Below are 19,829 nucleotides of genomic sequence, written 5' to 3'. Positions count from 1 at the left end.
AAAACAAAAGCTGAAACTTTCAAGGCAAACAGTGGACTCCAATAAATAGTGTCCAGTTCTCTGATATTTCAGTATGACTTTCTACAGGGGAAAAAAAAAAAAAATCACAATTCCCTCCTTCCCTGACAAACTCCAGTGACCGCTGCTACCTCCATCCACCCTGGCAGTGCAGGGACGCTCCCGGCGTGAGCAGTGATGGGGCAGGTGGGTGCCCAGTGGGACGGACTGGCTGCCCTCACCCCAAACATGGCCCCCGTACGCTGCAGGGCTGACCCACGTCCTCGGGAAATCCCCAGCACCGCACTGCCCAGGGCTGGACCCGGCACCAACCATACTGGCAGCATCTCTGCATCCCTGCCCCTCCTTGGGGATGCCCCGCTGGGCGCCAGCAGTGATGGATGGACTGGATGGTGTAACTTCAGGTTGAGTGCTTGCTAAAACACCTGGGTTGATTTTTGGCTCCGCTTCAGCCCTGTGGTCGCCAATTCAAGTGCCAGGATGCGGTCAAATGCAATCAGCTCATGCCAACAATCAATAGCGAAGATAAGCACGACGATTATTTATTTATGTTCATAACCACATCGCCCGTGTACCCTGCTGAGGCGTCATTACCCTCATCGCGGGCTCCAATCGATCGACAGCCACTTCTTGCCGGCACAGCGGGAGCGGATGGGGGAGCGCAGAGGCAGGTCTGGGATGGGAGCCCGACCCGCCAGCTCGGCACTCCTGCATCCACCCTGCGCCCAACCCCAAGCAAACACACACAGGCTGCCTGTTCTTCCCACCCCGGTGTCTGTAACACAGGTAAGAAAAGGAGGAGGAGCAGCTAAACGATAGCATTAAGCCCCCATGCACACACAGCACTGCAAAGCCAACGTGAGCGATGCCGCAGGGAGGGCGGCAGAGCTGGCACCATGCGCAGGAGAGGACGCAGTGCCACACGGCCAGGGCCACCCTCTGTGCTCCTCATGGCCTCCCCTCGCCCAGGCAAGGGGGAACCCACCAGCGGATCTGGGCAGACGGGGCTGCAGCACACGTCGCCCTGTGCTCCCCGTGCCTGCCAGCGCGGGTCTGACCGGCCGGCAGCCACTGCAGGCGAGACAGATGTCGTGACACCTACAGGGCTGATGATAGCCAGGTCAACCCAAAAGATAAAAATGCATTTTCAAAAGGTTAAAAAGTTTCATTTCAAAATGTCAAAACTCAGTGTTCCCATAAAGAAATATTTTGCTTAAGAGGTTACATTGATATTTTGGCAGTTATAATACAGTTTGTGTTGGAAAAGAAAAGAAATATGCATCACATTTATCCTGGACTCTTGAGTTGCTTCACTTCCCCCAGAAATTCAATGTTCTTAAAGAATACACTAAAAATAAAAATAAATCAATATTCAGAAATGGCTCCTTTGAGAACGCTGACCTTGCATTTGCTGTTTTGTGTGGTTTCCAGCAGTGTGTTAGGGTGTGCAGGAGGCCCCCGGGCACAGGACCGACACTGACAGCCACCCGCAGCAGAGCTCAGCACGGGCACCGAGACAGCAGACCTAGGTGAAACTGTGACCTGCGTTTCCCCAGTAAGCCCAGGGCTTTTTCCAGTGCATTTAGCCAGACAAGGAAGCACTAACTGGAGTAACACCCCTTAGCACTGCCGTCTTTTTAAAACCTGCTTCCCAGCCCTGCAGAGGGTTGACAACCCCAGCTCCGACATCCAGATCCCGAGCAAACTCTTCCAACGGGCTGTCGAGGTAACGCCATATTAGGCTGGAAATGCAGCCTGAAACATGACAGCAGATACATATATATAGGAAATAAACTGTTTTCTTGCTCAGTAAAGAAAAATGCCTGTCAGCCACCAGGAGCAACTCAGTACGGAGATGAGAATTAACTACCTGTCTGGGGTTCTCAATGGCTTCATCTGCAGTGGAACTGGAAGCCATAAAAGTGAGCCAAGGGTAATCATAGCAACAATTTTATATATATAAATATAAAACCCCCAAGTACTCAAAATGCAAATTCTGACAGGATGTTAATAAATTACAAGCTAGTCTGGTCTGATTAATGTCATGACAAAATTACTGCATACTTGGCATTTCTAGGCCTACGGGTTAAAGGAGTTATTGCCTGTTTCTGCTCTAATATCAAGCGGAGTGGAGCACAGCTTCTCTCCGTTTGCAGAGGGGCACCCTGCTCACTGCTGGCGAGGCCAAGGGACCTGCTCCCGCATAGGGTGCTGGGCTGGAGCCCACACACTCGGGCTCTCCAGCGCCGCCTGTACCCATTGCCTGTACCCGCTGCCAGAGCTGCCGGAGCTCCCCGGGGTGCAGGGTGAGCTCTGATTGAACTAACAGGGCATGCACCGCCTCGGGCTGGAGCTGGCTCTTTATATGCAAATTAAAGATCATAAACAGTTATCCCAGAGCAGCACTGGGGGAAGAGCAAATTTGCTGGCACTGCTGGCCAGGTGCAGTCAGCTCCCAGGGCGGTAAAGCGATGCCAGCAGACAGCGCTGCCATGCCCGTGCGCCTCCCCTTGCCAGGCTTCCCCGCAGCGCTCCTGGGGACGGACACACTCCCGGGGCGGCTGCTTTAATGGGGTCTGTGCATCCATCCCCCTTGCAGTAAATGGAAAGTGTAGCCTTAGGTGTTTACACTTGATTCGGGAGGCCGGTTTTAATCTCCTTAGGCTGGGAGGCAAACTCATTTAGAGAAAGTACTTATGGTCCCAAAGCAGAAGTTGCGATTGCGAATGCACTAAGAAGGAAGAGCTCATTAACCGCCTCCTCGCCAGGACAGGCATGCAGGGCAGTGCAGCAGCAGCACCGTGGCACTGGGGTACCCGACATGAGAGGAAACGTGGCACTTCACAGCACGCCTGCCCAGAGTCGACGCAGCCTGGGCACCACTCTGGCAGCAGCTCCCTCCTCCGTTCCTGTGCCCACACACCAGCCAAAGCACCAGCCTCTGAGACAAGGAGCACCCCCCCCTGCCCTCCAACATCGACCTGCCGCATCACGAGAGTATTACCAGTAACGCGGCACGCAGGTGACACCTGCAGCGATTTTCATCCGAGACCCTGAAGAGAAAGGCTCCTTCGCAGCCGTGGTCTCCCCGCACTCACCCGTAGCATGGTGATCATGGAGGGGTCTCGGAGACGGCCGTCCTCATCCTTAAGATTGTATCCCTCCGGTCTCTTGTCCCGCTCGCTGACCTTCCATAGCTTCACAGTCTTATCTGGGGGGCAGGAGAGAGGATAGCGTTACAGCTGGCTGCTCCCCCACTGACGGACACGCCAAGGCCATGCTGGCTGGTTTAACAGTGAAAAGTCTGCCGCGTCCCCACCTGCAACTTGCTGAAAGTGGTTACAGAAGGTGTACCTGTCACCACAGCACTTTATCCCCAGAGCCCTGGTTTTCCTGTTCCTGCTGGACAACTGCTGGTGTGTTTATTCCAGATGTAAGGAGATGGTTGAACAACAGAACAGAACTATTGGATTAATGGAGAAATAATAGGAGAAGTGATTTCCCAGGGTTCAGAGCCTCAGAGGTCATGCCCTGAATGTTGGCGTTCGATATATCGAGTGATGGGGCCGAGTTACTCCCAGAGGAGGTGACGAGGCGCTGGCACCAGGACAGGGCAGCTTGGGCAGCACAGGGAGGCTGAACCCGACGTCCCGGCAATGGGCCAGTGCCACACACAGCTGCTGTGCTCCTGCCGCCGACGTGTGCATTGCACGCTCCTGCACACACACGGACACACACCCCCCCTTCCCCACACCTGCACACCCACTGGAAAGCCAGCCGAGAGCAGGCTCCCACATAAGCTTTTTCCTCCTACGTTTCCTAGCTCATACGGCAGTTATCCAGGGGCCACCGGTTACTTTTTGAGAGTAATTTCCAAATTAATTTAGCTTCTAGTTATTGGAAATGTGTTAAATACGAAGGATGCAGCAGCTCTCCTAATTCTGTCCCCGCTAGCTGCTCTATTTCTCCTCCTCTTTGAGCCTCATGCTGCGAACACCCCCGGCTGTCCCTGCTGACCCCCAGCGCTGAGGCGCTGCCTTCCACGCCCCAGCCCCGCACTGGCCCCGCCGGCCCTTAGGAAACACGAAAGGAGGGATGGGGATGCCCAAGGGTGGCTCCAGCTGGGTGTTACCCTGCAGGTGTTGGGGTGCCGGGGAGGCAGCCGCAGCAGCGCCCATGCTGGCAGCAGGCGCTGGGAGCTCTGCACGGCTTTAAAGCTCATCAGGCACAGGGTGCCACAAGGTAAATAATTTTGCTTCCAGTGGAGTTCATGCAGAAATCCAGTGTGCAATGAGTAGAGCAGAGCAATGGGTGATTTGAGGCTCCAGCAAGCTGGCTGGTACAACGGCACTGCGAAGGAGCAAAGCACGTGTGGAGGTAAGCTGTCCCTGAAAGCTGCCCGAAGGAGGTGAAATGGTGCCTGTAAGTCACTCAGAAGTCATCCTGACCTTCCCCACCCAGAAACTGCACAGAGGCCAGCATTTATCACAGCCTGAAGGCAGCTCCGAACACCCCCCTGCAGCTCCCGGTCCCGTTCTGGAGTCCCACCCACCCTGTGCCATGAAGCCCCCAGGGGAAGGAGCCCCGGGAACATGTGGTTTTATTCTGAATAATGGTGTTTTCTTTCCTCTCTCCTGGCAGAGACTCTATCAGTAGTTTATCATCACTTCCACCAGGTTTCATACACAGCCATATCATCCATCTTCATTTTCTCCTTTACATGGCAATTCCAATAGAGTGCCATTAATTTTGTTTTTATTAACCTGTTTTACTTCAGGGGGGTTCTATATATAATGTTAGTTTAACAGTAAGAACAAAAAGAAACAGCATAACACGGGAGTATTTCTAAAAGAATCATTTTGATAACCTGCTAGCATGTGAAACACCATCCCGAATGGAAAGATAATATCCCTGTTAATCAAAAAACTATTTAAAAACTCAATTAACAGAACATTATGCTCTATAATTAATCTTCATTGCATTTCAATGATTCTCCCCCCAAATGAGTTTAATAAGTCTTTGAATTTTATTACAATGATCAATAGAGTCAATTCTACAATACAAAGTAAGTTGGTTATGGAAGATAATTAGACCCCTCCTTTTCCCCTGAAGTAATTAAGTCACATCCATCTTAAGGTTCCATTCATCCCAAGTAATATTCCTGGATCCTCCTGATATTTATCTGAACATAACATGGAACCGCTGAGCTGAACGCAGCTGCACATTGAAACAAATCGGCTGCAGTTCTCCTTTAAAAAAAAAAAAAAGTAAAAAAAAAGAGCTCCCAAGATAAAAATAAAAAGAAAGTTGTCAGCAGGGGGAAAAGACTCCCTCCCTCGCAGGGAACGGATGCTGTGAAATAAGGACAAAACCTCGTGCATGGGAATCGAGCTCTGCCAGACAGGTCTGGCCAGGTTCCTGCTCCCCTGTGACACCCGTGTTACCCTAAAGGGAGTCAACTTTTTTTTTAACATATATTTTTCCTGAAGAAACACTTTAGAGTAGGCCCTGTCTGGCTGTCGGGGCCCAGGGATCCGAGGCAGTGGGACAGCAGCGCTGGTGCTTGCCCAGCCGGCCTGGGCTGCCTGCGGCCGCGGCCACGTACCGTTGGTGGAGAGCAGGAAATAGGCTGCGTTTTGCTGCGGGAGCCATCGTATCTTATTGATCTTCTCCTCTATCTCCAAACTCTTCAAGTAATCGAACTCCGGCTCGTGGCTCTGGAAGGTGCTGTAGACATTGTACTCTCCCCTGCGATGGGGCTGGTTTTTGCTCTGCAGGAAGGGGAACAGAGAGGAGTTTGAGGCACAGAGAGCGAGAGAACATTTTCTGTTGACTCATTAGTTCTCTAAGGTTTGTTAAGTGACGGAGAGCGCCTGGTCACGGTGACGCAGTGCAGGTCTGAAAGCCAAGGCTCTCTCCCAGCGCGGCGGCTCCCACACACTGGTGTGCTCGGTGGGAACGGAGCAGGAATGGAGCGGGAAAGGAGCCTGCCACGCTGGCCGTCCCTGGTGAACGGCTGGGACCGAGCGCCAGCTCGTGCTGGGCGCCGAAACCAGCCCCGGAGGAGCCGCTGGCACCACGCCACCTGCGCAGGATGAGCAGTGTTTGCCCCATAGGTGCACAAATATAAAGCAAGAATAAAGCACCCAAGAAAAAGACACGATCTCTGCAGGAATTGACACTGCGTGCCATGGCTCAGACTCGTAAGGTATCATGTGTCTGCAAATCCCATGTGGTGAACCACCCAGCACCAGGCTCTGAATGGAGCTGAGATAATTAAATGAAAACTATTGTGGAGATGAACCTCCCGCATGCAAACAATGCATTTGGGCCGGTGAAGCCCCACTTGTCCCCTGCAGCGCTGTCCTGCTCCAAAGTAGGAGCTGAACGGAATACACCCGGTGTGACGTTAGGAAGCTTGAAGTTCAAGAAAAACAGTAGAATAATAAAATGAGAGAGAAATGAGAAATGAAATACTGCTGGAAAGGTTGATGAAGCATCTATGAGTGTAACCTTTAACCGATCGGTTCTCTCCGGCATATATAGAAATAATTTTGAGGCTGTAACTTTGAGAAAAATTTAAAACTGTCATCGACCGTGACATTTTTCATGGCCAGGCCTGACTCATCCCTTCCACCACCAGCAAACACACCCACAGGGGAGGAGGGCTTCCACCAGCTCAGCCCGTGCAATGCCGCATGCACCATGCCAGACCAGCTAACCGGGACGGCTTCGGAAAGGGGGAATCTCCCGGGCGGCGGGGGCCTGTGCAGCTCCCCCTGGCCGGGCCGGCTTTGTCCACGCCAGCGCAGGTGCCTGTGCTGAAGGCCAAGCACTCGCCACTCCTGCAGAAGGCTGGGCAGACTGCGACCTCGAAAAGAGTTTGTTAAAATCTCCTGGGGCAAAGTGCTTCGGAAGGGAAACATGGTTGTTTCATCCATCTACACTGTCCGGACATTTTGGCGTGTGAGAGGGTTTTTGGGGGTGGTGTTAGCTATGAGACAGACACCCGCGGCACGCTCAAATGCACCAGCCTGATCCAAGTTACACCCGGCTGCAGAGAGCTGCAACCAAAGCAAAAGGATGCAGGAAATGCAATGTGGTTTTGGAGGGTTGTTTTACAAGATGAAATCTGGTCCTGCTTATGTTAATACTCGCTTTTCAGTTTGGAGTCTGCCAGGAGAGACCTGAGGTTAGGAGTGACACATACGGATTAGGAAACAGCAGGAAGCTTCTCTTAAAAGGATAAAATGGGCATTTTGCATTCACTGGCACTTACCTCCTGCTCACGCTGAAATATTACAACACGGCCCCCCTTGTCCCCTGTTGCTAGTAATTCTCCAGTGTGGTTGAATTCTACTGTAGAGATGATGTCAGCTGGAAAGAAGAAGACAAAGACAATTTAAGTAACTGCAGATTGGCTTTCACAGACGTCTAGAAAGCGCCATTCCCCATACAGCTACAAACCTTGTCAGTGCTTCGTCCCCTGTGGGATCTCCATAAATCTCCATTTTTCCATTGTCTGTAATAATGGCCATAGCATTTTGGAACTTTGCTGTCATGAACCAAGACCTGCTCAGCACTCCTGCCTCCTTGCCCCTGGTCTGTGCCCCAACGGCTGAATTCAGGGGTATTTCCATCTCCACGCTGTACCTGTGCCGAATGCAGCCTGGGGACCGCTGCCGGCACGGCACGGCACGCTCCCCTCGTGCCCTAGGGAGCTGCCCCCACCACTTTGGGTGATGCGATCGATTCCTGGGACCCAGGGAAGGCTCAGCGCCACCCGGCACCCCAGCTGTCCTCGCCCTGGCACCTGCCAACGGCGCTCATGCAAGGGGCAGGCTTCGCTCTCGCCCGGCTCTTCTGTTCCCTTGCTCCCCTCCAACACCTGGGGAGGTGGTTTGCCTTCACCCTTGGAGGAGAGGGAGCAAATGGGTGAAGACACCTTTGTATTCTCCACCCAAACCCACCAGGCAGAGCAGCCTGGGTGACCACATCAACTGTGCCAGTCTTCTCTGCCCGTTGCTGAATCTCCCATCGTCTATCAAGGTAAACTAAAGTGATGCCTTTCAGCCCTCTGTCACCCCAAAAGCCACCATGCTTGCACTGCTCCCCTTCCCCACAAATCAAGTGCCATCACCAGGAGGAGGCAAAACCCCTGAGCAGGGACTGGTGCTTGCCTGCAGTAACAGGGAGAAGCAAGGAAACGCTCATGGACGTGTAACTTGTAAACGCTTTAATCTGCAGTGTTTACCCTTGAGGCAAAGCAAGCAGGAGAGCTGCTAATGATTGGATTTATTTGGCCTATTTTTAGAAGAATGTCAGAGGTTAATTCCACAGCAATTATTGCCCAACTGGTGTTCACCCACTGCCTGGAGTGCAGCTCTCCGCCCCCACAAAGCTGGGGAAGGGGAAGAACGAATGCAGCCTTGGAGACCCAGTGCTGGGTGCAAGATTGATTTTGCAATGAACAGCACTTAGCTATGATAACAGCCAGCTCATTCCTGCCACAACGACTGACAGGATTTGCATTTCTTTTCCCTCTCATTTCTGCAGTCCAGCGGTACTAACAGGGTTGCACAGCCCACGGCTGCAGCCTCCGCAGCCCTGGGAAGGGGCAGACCCCCTGAGCCAGCTGCAGCTGCAAACACCAGCTGTGCACGCAGGCCACTGGCACCGCCCGGACCACGGGCACTGGCACCCTCGGAGTCCTCCGAGCACCACGATGATTTCTTTTGCCCATTAGGTCTGTCATGTGCCAACAGAGAAAGCATCTGAACCACATAATCTGAATTGTCCCTTCTCCCTCCTATGATTTTTATCCATCTCAGATATGTACTAGAAAGTTACCACAGCAGATGAGAAAAGACAAGGAAGAAAAGGCCATCAACCCAAATTCAGAGACTGGCACAGACTTCTGCAGCTGCTGGGAACACTTCTGATGGTCTGTCTTCCAGGACGTCAGCCGAGATAGCACCCACCAAACGCACGCCCTGTGCCGCGGTGTCTCCCAGATGAGGCATCTCAGAGGCCCTTCCATGGCCATGGGCTCCCCCGAAACAACACACCTCTGCCCCGGGATGGCGTCTCAGCCGAGTGAGTGACTCCAGGTGGGTTTGGGAGTCAGAACAGCCACCCGCAGCAGGCAGCGCCCGGGCAGCCACCCCATCCCGGCAGTGTGGGGCACTCACCATCACACACCGCTGCTCACCATCACACACCGCTGCTCACCGGCACACACCGCTGCCCTCAGCCCGCCCGCAGCAGCACCCGGACCTCAGGCACACCCAATTAGGCAGACGGCTGCCGAGCCTCAGTTCACACAGGCTTCACCTCTTCTGCTGCTCATGTGGGTGGGTTGTGTCTTCTGAGCCCTGCCAGTGGGGAACCAGCTCTCCAGCACAGAGAAACCGGGGACACAAGATGATCCCCAATGTATTCATGCTGTCCACCGCTCTATGTCTTCAAGGGGACTTCCCTGCTCACTCTCTGGATCTTCTCTGTCCCCGATAGCATGCAAGGAGCCCACCACATCTGCTGAGCTGTGAAAATCCAGATGGCTGCAGGCAGGTGAGTGATGAACTCTGGGCTGCTCCTATTAATATTCGTGCATCTTCCCCATATTGTCCCACCTCTCCAGCATGAAGCACATTTGTAGTGACATGCGAGTGCATTCTGAAGTTCATCTTAATTCATTTACAACACTTGCTTGCTCTGAATAGATTTAGGGAGACAATTTCACCGCAGATGGAGATGGCGCTGCAGAAGCAAAACCCAAGAGGCTAACTGTAACACCCTCATCCTGCCGAGCAAGCAGAAAGGCGTGTGTGTGCCGGGGGCTGGACTGGCTGGCACTGAGCTGGAAAGCTCTAAGGCGAAGCACTTTATTCCCTCGCATGGAGCCCTTCTGCCTCAGACTGCCTCTGTGGGCAGCAGAGTCTGCCAGAAAGGTTTTAGCCATCTGCTACTAACGTTAATAAAAAGGCTGAAAAGCGATGCAGAAGGACCGAGCTCTGCTCTTGCTTACACCAGTGAAGAGCCAGGCTAACTGTGGCGGAGCTGGCTGCAGTGCTGGGCACAGGCAGCATCTGTTAGGGATTTCAGTCTTTTGGGGTTAAAGTCACTGAATGGATCTTGAACTTCTTCAGATCACCTTTTCTTCCGCTCTTGGCTGGGTTTGAACTATTGGTTAAATATTGTTCCCATTTAGTGACTGGGAAAACAGGTCATGGAAGGTTTTCATGTTGGGTTTTTTTTCTGGTTTCCCTTAGGCAATGTAATCTACACATACTTCTTGGTTGCGTCTGCTGTTCTTGCACATTCTTTAAAACCTCTTTTAACAGATTGCCTCTCTGCCAATAGGTTTACAATCCGTTAATGCATCAGATAACGTGATGCACAGCCTCTGACCTCTAGATCACCATTTCGCATCCAACAGGGAGTGGAGGCAACCAGGCACTGTCTGGTGCACCCATGACTTCCCCGCGCTGTGTGCAAGGTGCTTCTCTCCTCTGCATGGCTCCTGAACTAAGCCAAAATACACAGCTAGGTTATGTAGTTTTGGCAGAACGGAAAAGGAGATCAACAACCTGTTCCCACAGTACAGACACGTTTTTGATGCTGCTGTTAAACAAGCATCTACTATGAAAAACAAATCTCTCCCGTACCCACCCAGTTCTTTAACCTGGGATTTGCTCGACCGATGGGCCAGAATAGCAAGGACCCACGAAGTCCCTTGCATGAGGGAAACCTTTGCAAAATGCCTGCACTGAAGCTAGAAACTCAGAAATTAAATTAGCAAAATGTCAGTGAACAAAACATCCACCTGATATAGTTCTCTTTCCTACAATCACCACATTCAGCGAATGCCTCCCAAAGGGCAGGAGAGGTATTCTGAAACATCTGTTAAAGGTTGGCAAAGAACACCTAGACAGGGCAAATCCCACCCACGCTCCTGCGAACCTGCCACACTTGCTACAGCATTTGAGGATCCTGCAGAATCAGAAACCAATTTGCAATTTCAAGGAAAGGACGTTGGATCTAACAAATATAAGAAAAAACATATCCCTGAAAAGTTAAGCCAAAAGCCATCTCCCATTCTCACAGCTAATTGCATCCACAGTTGCAGACAGATGCCACAGCCAAAATCAAACATGCTCAAGCACTGAGAAACTTTGTGTTTGGAACCACATCTGGCTCAGCAGCTTGAACTAAGCCCCAGTTCAAGCAGAGGTTTTCATTCCTGTAGCAGGTGACCTCCACCCTGGTGAGCATTGCTGCGATGTCCTCAGCCAAGCCTGGCATCAGCAGAGGTGTCACGCGGAGAACGCACCAGGGACGGACTTGGAACAGAAGCTGCAGCAGCAGCCGAGGAACTGCAGAGGCCGTGGCCATGCAGTGTTAATGTGCACCTCGCACTAAGCAGTATTTTTTCCTTCTAAAATTACTCGGTTGAAAATGTATCTGGTTTGCACTATTTAATCTTCTCCATCACCAGCTGCTGGTTTTAAGTCATTCACTTTTCAATGAACTAAAAATAACTTTCTGTGCTGCAGTGAGACATTTTTCAGACGGCGCCTGCTACCTAATGCATCACCTTGTCAGCAGAGCTATCTGAAACAGCAGGGCTGGGCACCACGAGGATCCTCCAGCCAACCCGGCCCCATCACCCATTTATTCTGCACCTGCAGGGAAGTGGGATGCAGGTCCGCAGAACCTCCCGGACCTCCTGGACCAACCGTTTGCTCATGCCCGCCATCAGGATTTCAGACAAGGATAACAACAGAGCCTGGCTAACAACACACTTTCATACCTTAAAAAAACCTAGCAATTAAAAAAAACCCTCTCTGAGCAGAAGTATTCAACACAACCCAAAACCCACCACCGTTGACAGGAGCATCACCCCCAGGCACCCGTGGGCTGGGCTCTGGCTCTTCTCCCAGACGTCTCTGGGTAGTAACAACAGTCTGGCGTTGCACAGGAAAACATCCCTGAGGGGTAAAATGGAGGAGGTTACAATTCAGGAGCACAGTGCAGCATCAGAACCTTTTCAAAGATGTCTCTTAACAAACTTGGGCCCCTCCAGCGCAGGCTGGTCGGTCATGGGCTGCTGCCTGCTCATCCCCAGCCACCACACTTGAGAGTCACGACAGGGTGATTATTAATTAAAATTCACATGTATTCACATTGAAATGATCAATAATTTATGCCCGTTTCTCCTAAGGTTCCTATAGCAGTTTTGTGACAACAGAAAGGAAAAACGCTTCTCTTTTTTTTTTTTGCTTTTTCATTTCCTTCATCACCTCCTACACGCTCAGTGCCCCGAATGCGGGAATTTAAAGAAAACAGTTTCCATGGAGACTCTCCCCTCCAACAGCACCCACCCGTCCTCCCTTCCCTCAGCATCAGTGCTCCTTCACGCTTTCATGCTAAAAATATCGAAGACAGGATTTGATTTCCGCCGTAGCGATACAGTTTTATCAGGAAAATAGGAAATTTATAATACACACACACACACCCCCCTCCCCATCTCCCAGTGTGGAGGGAAGGCGTGCTCTCTGCGAGGAATGGGAAAATGAATCTGTTATTAAAAAGAAAGACGACAAAACCAGGAGAGCTGCAGTCGGTGCTGAGACCTGCATCCCCGGAGCAGCATGATCCACAGTGGGGAGCTGCTCACACTGCCGCCCCTCTCCTCTTGCCCACCAATGCAGGGGCCTGGGTGCCCCGTCCCCACTCCTGGCACATCCCAGGCACCTTGTCCCTGCTCCTGGCGCATCCCACCTGCCCCAGCATCAGCAGCAGTTCCATGCAGAAGGGCCCTGATACTGCCTGTCCCGGTGGGAAGGCCATGGGGACACCACACGTGTCCCACCACACGTGCCAGGAGCACATGCCCTCGATTCGCACAGGATGACACCCATGGTCCAGCCTGTGAGGTCCAGGGCACAGCAGGACAGCCATTAGCCTGGTGGCAGGGGCATCCCTGGGCTCAAACTCGCAGGGCAGAGGAGTGTCCCCCAGCCCCCCCAGGGGCTCTGCCCACTGCTGTGTGCCCCCATGTCACGTCAGCCAGCGTGGCTGGCGCAGGGCAGCGGCTCACGCCTGGCAGTCTGGGACAGCCCATGCCTCCCCCTGACTGGCATCGTTTTCCAGGGCCCGCCTTGCACAGAAGTGCTGAGTTTTTGCCCTTTCTTCCAAAGTCGACCACTTTCCAGCGGGGCAGAACAATTTCAGCTGGGGCAGGATGGTGCAACCCACTGCATGTTGCCAGATCGCATTGCAGGACTGATCCAACGGGCCAAAAGGGCTGTGAAGGAGTGCTCTGCATTGCTTTCACAGCGCAGCAAGCCAGAAAGAGGTTCAAAGTAGGGAAAGCCAGGGAAAAATCCATCTGCAGGTAAGAATACCCTTTCCAGCTGAGGTACGTGTGTTACAGCAACCTTTAACATCAGAGCTTTACTGGATCACACACAATTTTTAATTAGCTTTTCAGAAATGTACTTGCACTGTGCTTACGACTACCAAACGTGTTGGGTGATGTGGCTGGACAGGCAGGCAGGTACCGGTTGCGAAGTGCTGCCCGGCGTGGTGGCACGGGCACTCCCATGTGCTGCCTGCGAGACCGAGCTGCTGCCCAGACCAGCTCCACTGCCAATGCTGGGAGGGATGTCAGCAGAGGCTCATTTCAAGGGCTTGCAGCGCGTCACTGGCACTGGCCTCATGCTAGCTGCCAGAAGGTGTGCTGGAACGCTGTCAGCTTAAAGCAGGGGACGCGTGAGTCACTGTATGACAGCATCTTCCCTGGTTGCCTCTGCTCCCATGCCTCCTGCACCCTCAAGAGTCACGCCGCCCTCCTGCGCACCATCTCCTCCATCTGCAGGGCAGGACCATGACATACTCACAAGTATTTCTGCAAAGCTTCGCTCTCTGCGAGCCCCAGAGAAAACCCTTTAGGGGCAGATAGAGTATTACTGTAAGCATCATTATGATAAATCCGCTACAGTGGGAAGATCACAAACAGCAAACTTTGTGTCTGAGGTCCACAAATGAGTCAGCCATACAGCTGCAAAATTAGCAATTTCCAACCCAACAAGACCCAGAGCTGACAGCTCCATGCTGCTATGCATGGTTTCACCCTAAAGCTCGTCTGTTCCTATAAACATCTTGTACAGCCTGCTCATTTGCCCCAGGCACTGGTATTGGAGAGCCGGTGCGTTCTCCAGGTCCTGGTGCTCAGTCACCGTTACTCAGCCCCTCATGCATAAAACGACCCTAGATTTTCACTCCCCCAAAACAAGTGACAAGTAGGTGCTCTTGCTGCTACTTTGTACGACAGACACCAAGCTGGTGGAGCCCTGCTGAAGTCAAGATGAGTCTATTTACGCTCATGGAAGATGCATGACAAGAGCATTATGTAGCAAGAATCAGGAGAGTAAAAAGCAGAAAATAAACCTGCAATATTTTCAATGATTTTTAGGACTGCTCTTGTTCCTGCCAAAACATTGACAAAAATACAACAAAACCCCCAAATTTTGACCAGCTCCAGTTCCAAGCAACTGACCCCTGCCTCCCCACTCCTTGGAGGTGGTCACAGCCGCAGTCCATCCCACAGGGACACTTAGGGGCGACCCAGAAGGGATTTGCCTTTAAACTAGCACTGGCAATCCGGCTCCTTCCAGCTATGCAGAGCTTTGTTCTCGTTTCTCTCTCTTTACTTTTTTATGTAGCTACTGAAAACTGGCCCTTCCCCAGGACGAAAACATCAGCTTTTCTTGGGGCAAGCCCTATGACAGAGTGACCGAGAGGCTCCCCTCAGCCCTGACGCCTGGGGCAGAGCAGAGGGGAACACTTCAGCCCTCGCAGCTCTGCTCTGGACCTCAGACCTGATGGTCCCCAAGACCTGCACTTTTTCTGTAATTGAGGGCAATCCGCAAAGGCTGGGAGTCCAAGAAGGAAGAGCAACAAGGACCTGATTCTTGTCGCTTATTCCTGCATCTCCTTCCCCTCTGGCTGCCTTCCCAGTGGGACAGGTCTCTTTTGGGCTGGGAAGTGGGCAGGCCCATGACCCAGCACCCACACACAGGCCCCGGAGTTGTGCAGATGACACCATCAGGCCAATTCCTTCCCTAATTCCTCAAGGGTGGAGCTCTGCCTTTTCCTCAAGGGTGGAGCTCTGCCTTTCTTAGGCAGCTCCTGAGCTGTTAACTACACCAGACTGTCCCCAGCTCGCTGGCGTGCTCCTGCCTGCTCAGCCCTGCCAGACGGGGCCTGGCGCCGTGTGCCCCGGGAAGGCTGCGGAGGGGACTCGTGACCGCAGCTCGGCTCCGGATGACCCATTCTTTTTATTATTTGTATAAATCACTTGGCGGATGGCACTGCACACAAAGCCTCCGACTCTGCAGATGATAATAAATTGGGAAGCACCATAAATAACAGCAAACCAGGCTGCCAAATGAAGAAGGATTTAGATCATTCAAATCCCAGGCTATGAGTTGTCAAATCCAGTTTAATGCTGATAAGTGTGGGATAATAACTCATCGCAAACACATCTCTCCTCCCCCACCCCCCCCCAGGTCAGTCCCTTGAACAGAGCGAGGGCAGAGGGGGGATTTGCCGAGCGGACGGGGTTGCTGCCCCCGATCAGGAATGTAACGAGCTGTTGCACGACGATCCCCCCCGCCCAACCTGCTGCTCAGCTGCGATGGAGAAAGCAAATGGGACGCTGACGGGTCCTGTTAACTGGAGAACAAAATATACATCTGAAACCATTCAGGTGGATGAAGAAAGCAGGAGGAGGTCATGAAAAATTAAAGGGCTTAGGGAGGGAAATGAAAGACACGGCCATGTCTGGTAATGGGAGAGCCAGACCACAAGCCCACCCATGGGCCCTCTGCGGGGGTCTCGATGTGGGCGAAGCACCATCTCCGCATCCCACCACTCCGTGGCAGGAGGTGGACCCCGAGCTCAGAAAGGGGTTTCGAGGAGGACACAAAACTTCAAGTTCCCACTGAATAATGCAGCGCAATCCTCAGCCTCCTGAGGGGGACTCCTGGCTCCAAACCTCAGTGACAGCCTGTGGGTCTTATCTTGCTCAGGAAATTGTGAGACTCTTTGCATTTCACTGTTTAAAAGAGATCCCTTTGGTTTCCCTTTCTGTCCGCCTCTCTTAAAAAAAAGAGAGAGATAGCAGGGTTTTTTTTTAGTAACTCTGAAACGCACACACTGTCAGCAATGAGGAATTCACACTGCATGTCGGAGCTTTAAATGCAGACTTGCAGAGTTTTGATGGAGAGTTGTGAAAATACCAACGTGCAGGCTTGAACACTGCAAGGCATTTTAAAAGGAACCATGACCTGCTCTCACTTTTGTTTAAGTTCAGATTTACAAAAGAAAAAACCCAAACCAACCAAACAAACAAACACCAGTCCCAAATTCAAACAGGCCAACTGTGCCTTTCTGTCATGGGTGCCGACTGTCCGACAAATGGAGAATGCTTCTGGGGCCAATCCCTCCTGATCCGCACACAACGGGGACCTCTGCGTCAGGAAGGCAGCTGAGGCGTCATCCTGGCCACTTCAGGGACTTTGAAGCTTTACAGGTTCACCTCTTCTGGGGATGGCCAGGGCACCTTGGAAACACTTCCCATGAAATGAAGCAGAGCATCCCAGCAGCTCGAAGAGCAGCACCGGCAGCGCCGGTTGCAGGAGCGGGACCCAGCCCCGTGTCCCCCCCAGCGCAGCTGGCAGCCTGCGGCAGAAGCAGAGCTCCCAGTCTCCACTCCAGCGGGCAGAGCAAAAAGCTCACCCAAAGACCTGAATGCAGCTTTCTTCCCTACCTGTGAACAAGTGTTAGTGAGGAACCAAAATGAAGAGGACTTCAGGGCCCCTCAGCTACACAAAAGACAGGCTACAGAGGAAAGCCCAGGCAACGCCTCGGGTACTGGAAGGGTACAGGGAAGCACCACCCAAGTCCCACCAGAACAGACAAAGTGCGATTTGTAGGGTCATGCAGGGCTGAGCCCAGGCCATCAATCCTCCCCCAAACTGTGTGGTCCACGGCGGGGGGGAGCGGGCGGGAAGGGAAGAGGACAGCAGAGGTTAAACTGGGATCTAATGGCATGCAAAATCACATGTGATTGATCTGCATTGATTTTTCCCTGCTGAGGTGAATGATAGCCTGGCAAACAGAAATCAATTCCACTGCATTAAGCCCAGTAAGGATCTGGTATCATCAGCAAAATGCCCTGAAACACCATTGCTCGCCGACACCGCGAAGCGAAGCGAAGCGCAGCGCAGCACAGCACGGCACCTGCGCCTGCCCAACCCCTCCGTCTCAGACGGGCCAGGGCTGTGGCGAAGGAGGGAGGCCAGGCTTTGCGGAAAAACACCATGCCTGAGCATCTCCAAACCCTGGGGAAAGCCCAGGCCCGCTCCTCTGCCCCATTGCAAGTCCTGTTTTCTGCAGAGGTCGGGCAGGAGTCACAGCTCAGAGTCAGACCTCCCAGCAGCTTCGGGGAGGACTGGACGTGCTGCTGAGCTCTGCCACCTGGGTACGGCTTCTCGTCGCGACGATGCGATGCTGCAGAGCTAGCAGCAGCTGCTATTCTTCCCCAAAATGGAATAACTCTCCTAGATTTAAGTGCTAAAAATACTGGTACATTCAAATTTTCTCTGCCCTTGTTACACCGAAGAATAATTTAGTGCTACCGACCTAGACGAAAGAAACTTCCATCTGGTAGCTTCCCCAGTGCATCTCTGCAGCACCCGCCAGTGCAGCGCCTCTTTCAGAGTGCCTAAATGGAAGAATGTGGATTTACTCCTTTCCCATCGTCCTCGCAAGGTTTAATTCACTGTAACTGCTGGAAATAAGAGTTCAGGAGGAAATAATGCCATGGAAGTGTTTAGCATGAAGGTGCACAGAGAGCAGCAGCTCTCGCGGTCCCAGGTGCCCCAGTGCGCAGGGCAGCACTCTGTCCCCGTCATGTGGCAGCTGCGATCGAATGCTCCTCTGGAGCTGAATGCAATCAGCAGAAACCACGCAGCTTCGAAATGTAATGGGTCGGTTCATTAACTGAAGCAGAATAATAAAATAGAAAAGAAAGCCAACAACAGCTTTCAGACAGAACCATAACTTAGTACAGCACTTGACAGAGATATTTCTTTTTCACCCTGACACGTCTTGACTTCAGAGGGTCCCATCGCAGCCGATTGTAACAGGCACGTGCATCGAAGCAAAGGGCTGGAGCCTCCATCTCAAGGGAGCTCCGTGACCTCTCCCAGCACGGAGCAGAAATGCGCTCGCTCTCATCCTCCCTATCAAATGTGAGACCCAGGAGATGTAAGGCTCCAGCCCCTCCTGCCCGGCCAGGCAGCGTGGCCATTACCCTGCATCCAGGAGTGACAAATTGCACCTTCTGCCTTGCGGTAGCAGACGACTCCCCAGGAAGCACAGGGAGAGGAGGGAAGAGCTACGACTGGAAGATGAAGGTACGTCCTGGGGCTCAACTGTCCCTTGCCCTCCCAGCCGTGCGGGGACGAGCAAGGAGCACAGCAGAGAGGGAAGAGAGGAGGTGAAATGGAGAGGTGCAGAGGGATCGGTCTATGTGACAAACCTCCTACCCCTACCAGGATACTCAAGTGCCACAGGGGTGAGAAAGACCTCCCATGCTCTGGGCAGGAACACCCAGATCCTTACAAGCCCAGGGAAAACCCATCCTGTGGGCCTCCGGCCGCCGAGGAGCCGCTCACAGCTTTGGTGCTGCACCAGAGCAGACTGCGAACATCGTGCTGCAGCAGCCACGGGCCATGTCCTACATGGTGTGCAGTAGTCATTGCTCTCAGGGCAGAAAAGCTTGCTTCAGAAAATGCTGGTGGTTTTAGATGGTAGCTATGGGCAAGAAGTAGAAAAGGCAGAGGCCAAGGGTTGAAAGCAGCAAGGTGAAGGCTGGCGTACACAGTGAAACCCCCTGCGCTGGGCCCTTGCATCCCGCTTCTCCCGGCCAGACGCAAGTCCCTTCATTAACCGGGCACACTCGCTGCAAGCAGATGAGGCGGTTAACAGAGCAGGGGGCAAAGCTACAGGGCTGGTTTCAATCAGGCTGCCCCCGTTCCCCCGTCCCCGGCAGCGCCCACGGAGGGGCAGCCCAGCCAGCCCTGAAACGCCTGCGTGTGCTCTACGAACTCTCACTGGTTGTGGATTTGCACATGCAACGCAAAACTCCTCTTTTGGCATTAAGATGCGCAACTCGTTAGCTCTTGGATTAATGACAATTTTTAATTGGTCAGGCTATGAAAACCTTATAGAACTGTTATACATTACACCTGTGATGGCGGAACAGCATGTTAATCAAGACAATTAGCGTGGGACCCAGAGAATCTCTCTACCAGCGCAAATAATCCTTCTCGCTTTGAGAGGAAAATTAACAGCTGCTTTACGGTGTCCCAGAGCACCTCGCTTTGCAGGAGACCTGGATCAGCCCTCCGCCAGCTGAGTGGGTGCTCCCTGGCCAGGATGGCACAGCCTCGGCTGCGGGGACCGGCTCTCGCCCCCACAGAGACCACCCGGCCCCCGGCCAAGCAGCAGGATGGGCCGTGCCCCACGCGAGTGCCCACGGCCCCTCCTGGCACCTGGAAATAGCGAGAGCCGTTTCTGGGGCCTGTCCGCCTGGCACCAGGCTAGCACCGTCATCCCCCGAGATACGAAGTTAATACACGCATAAGTAGCGGAGGAGGCTGCATTGCCCACTCGTGGAAAGCAAATCTGCACACAGCTCTATGCGTGATGGAAAAGATTTAAAGATGCCGCCTTAG

General features: G+C 52.8%; 1 protein-coding gene across 4 annotated transcripts in view; it reads right to left on the bottom strand.

Annotated features, from left to right (window-relative positions):
* The window catches only part of PPP2R2B (protein phosphatase 2 regulatory subunit Bbeta), a 117,145-nt gene that overhangs the window by 21,305 nt on the left and 76,011 nt on the right, over positions 1-19,829 (bottom strand). For all 4 annotated transcript variants that reach the window (XM_076349982.1, XM_076349986.1, XM_076349984.1 and 1 more), the window contains 3 exons: positions 7,298-7,395; positions 5,624-5,789; positions 3,117-3,229 (listed from right to left, as the gene is read on the bottom strand). In XM_076349982.1, coding sequence (XP_076206097.1) covers positions 3,117-3,229; positions 5,624-5,789; positions 7,298-7,395 — 377 coding nt within the window. The remainder of the gene's footprint in view (positions 1-3,116; positions 3,230-5,623; positions 5,790-7,297; positions 7,396-19,829) is intronic.

Source organism: Aptenodytes patagonicus, chromosome 12 (assembly GCF_965638725.1).
Source record: "Aptenodytes patagonicus chromosome 12, bAptPat1.pri.cur, whole genome shotgun sequence".
Classification (NCBI taxonomy): Eukaryota; Metazoa; Chordata; class Aves; order Sphenisciformes; family Spheniscidae; genus Aptenodytes; species Aptenodytes patagonicus.
Note: the sequence above shows the minus strand (reverse complement) of the source record. Positions and strands in the feature narration are given on the sequence as shown.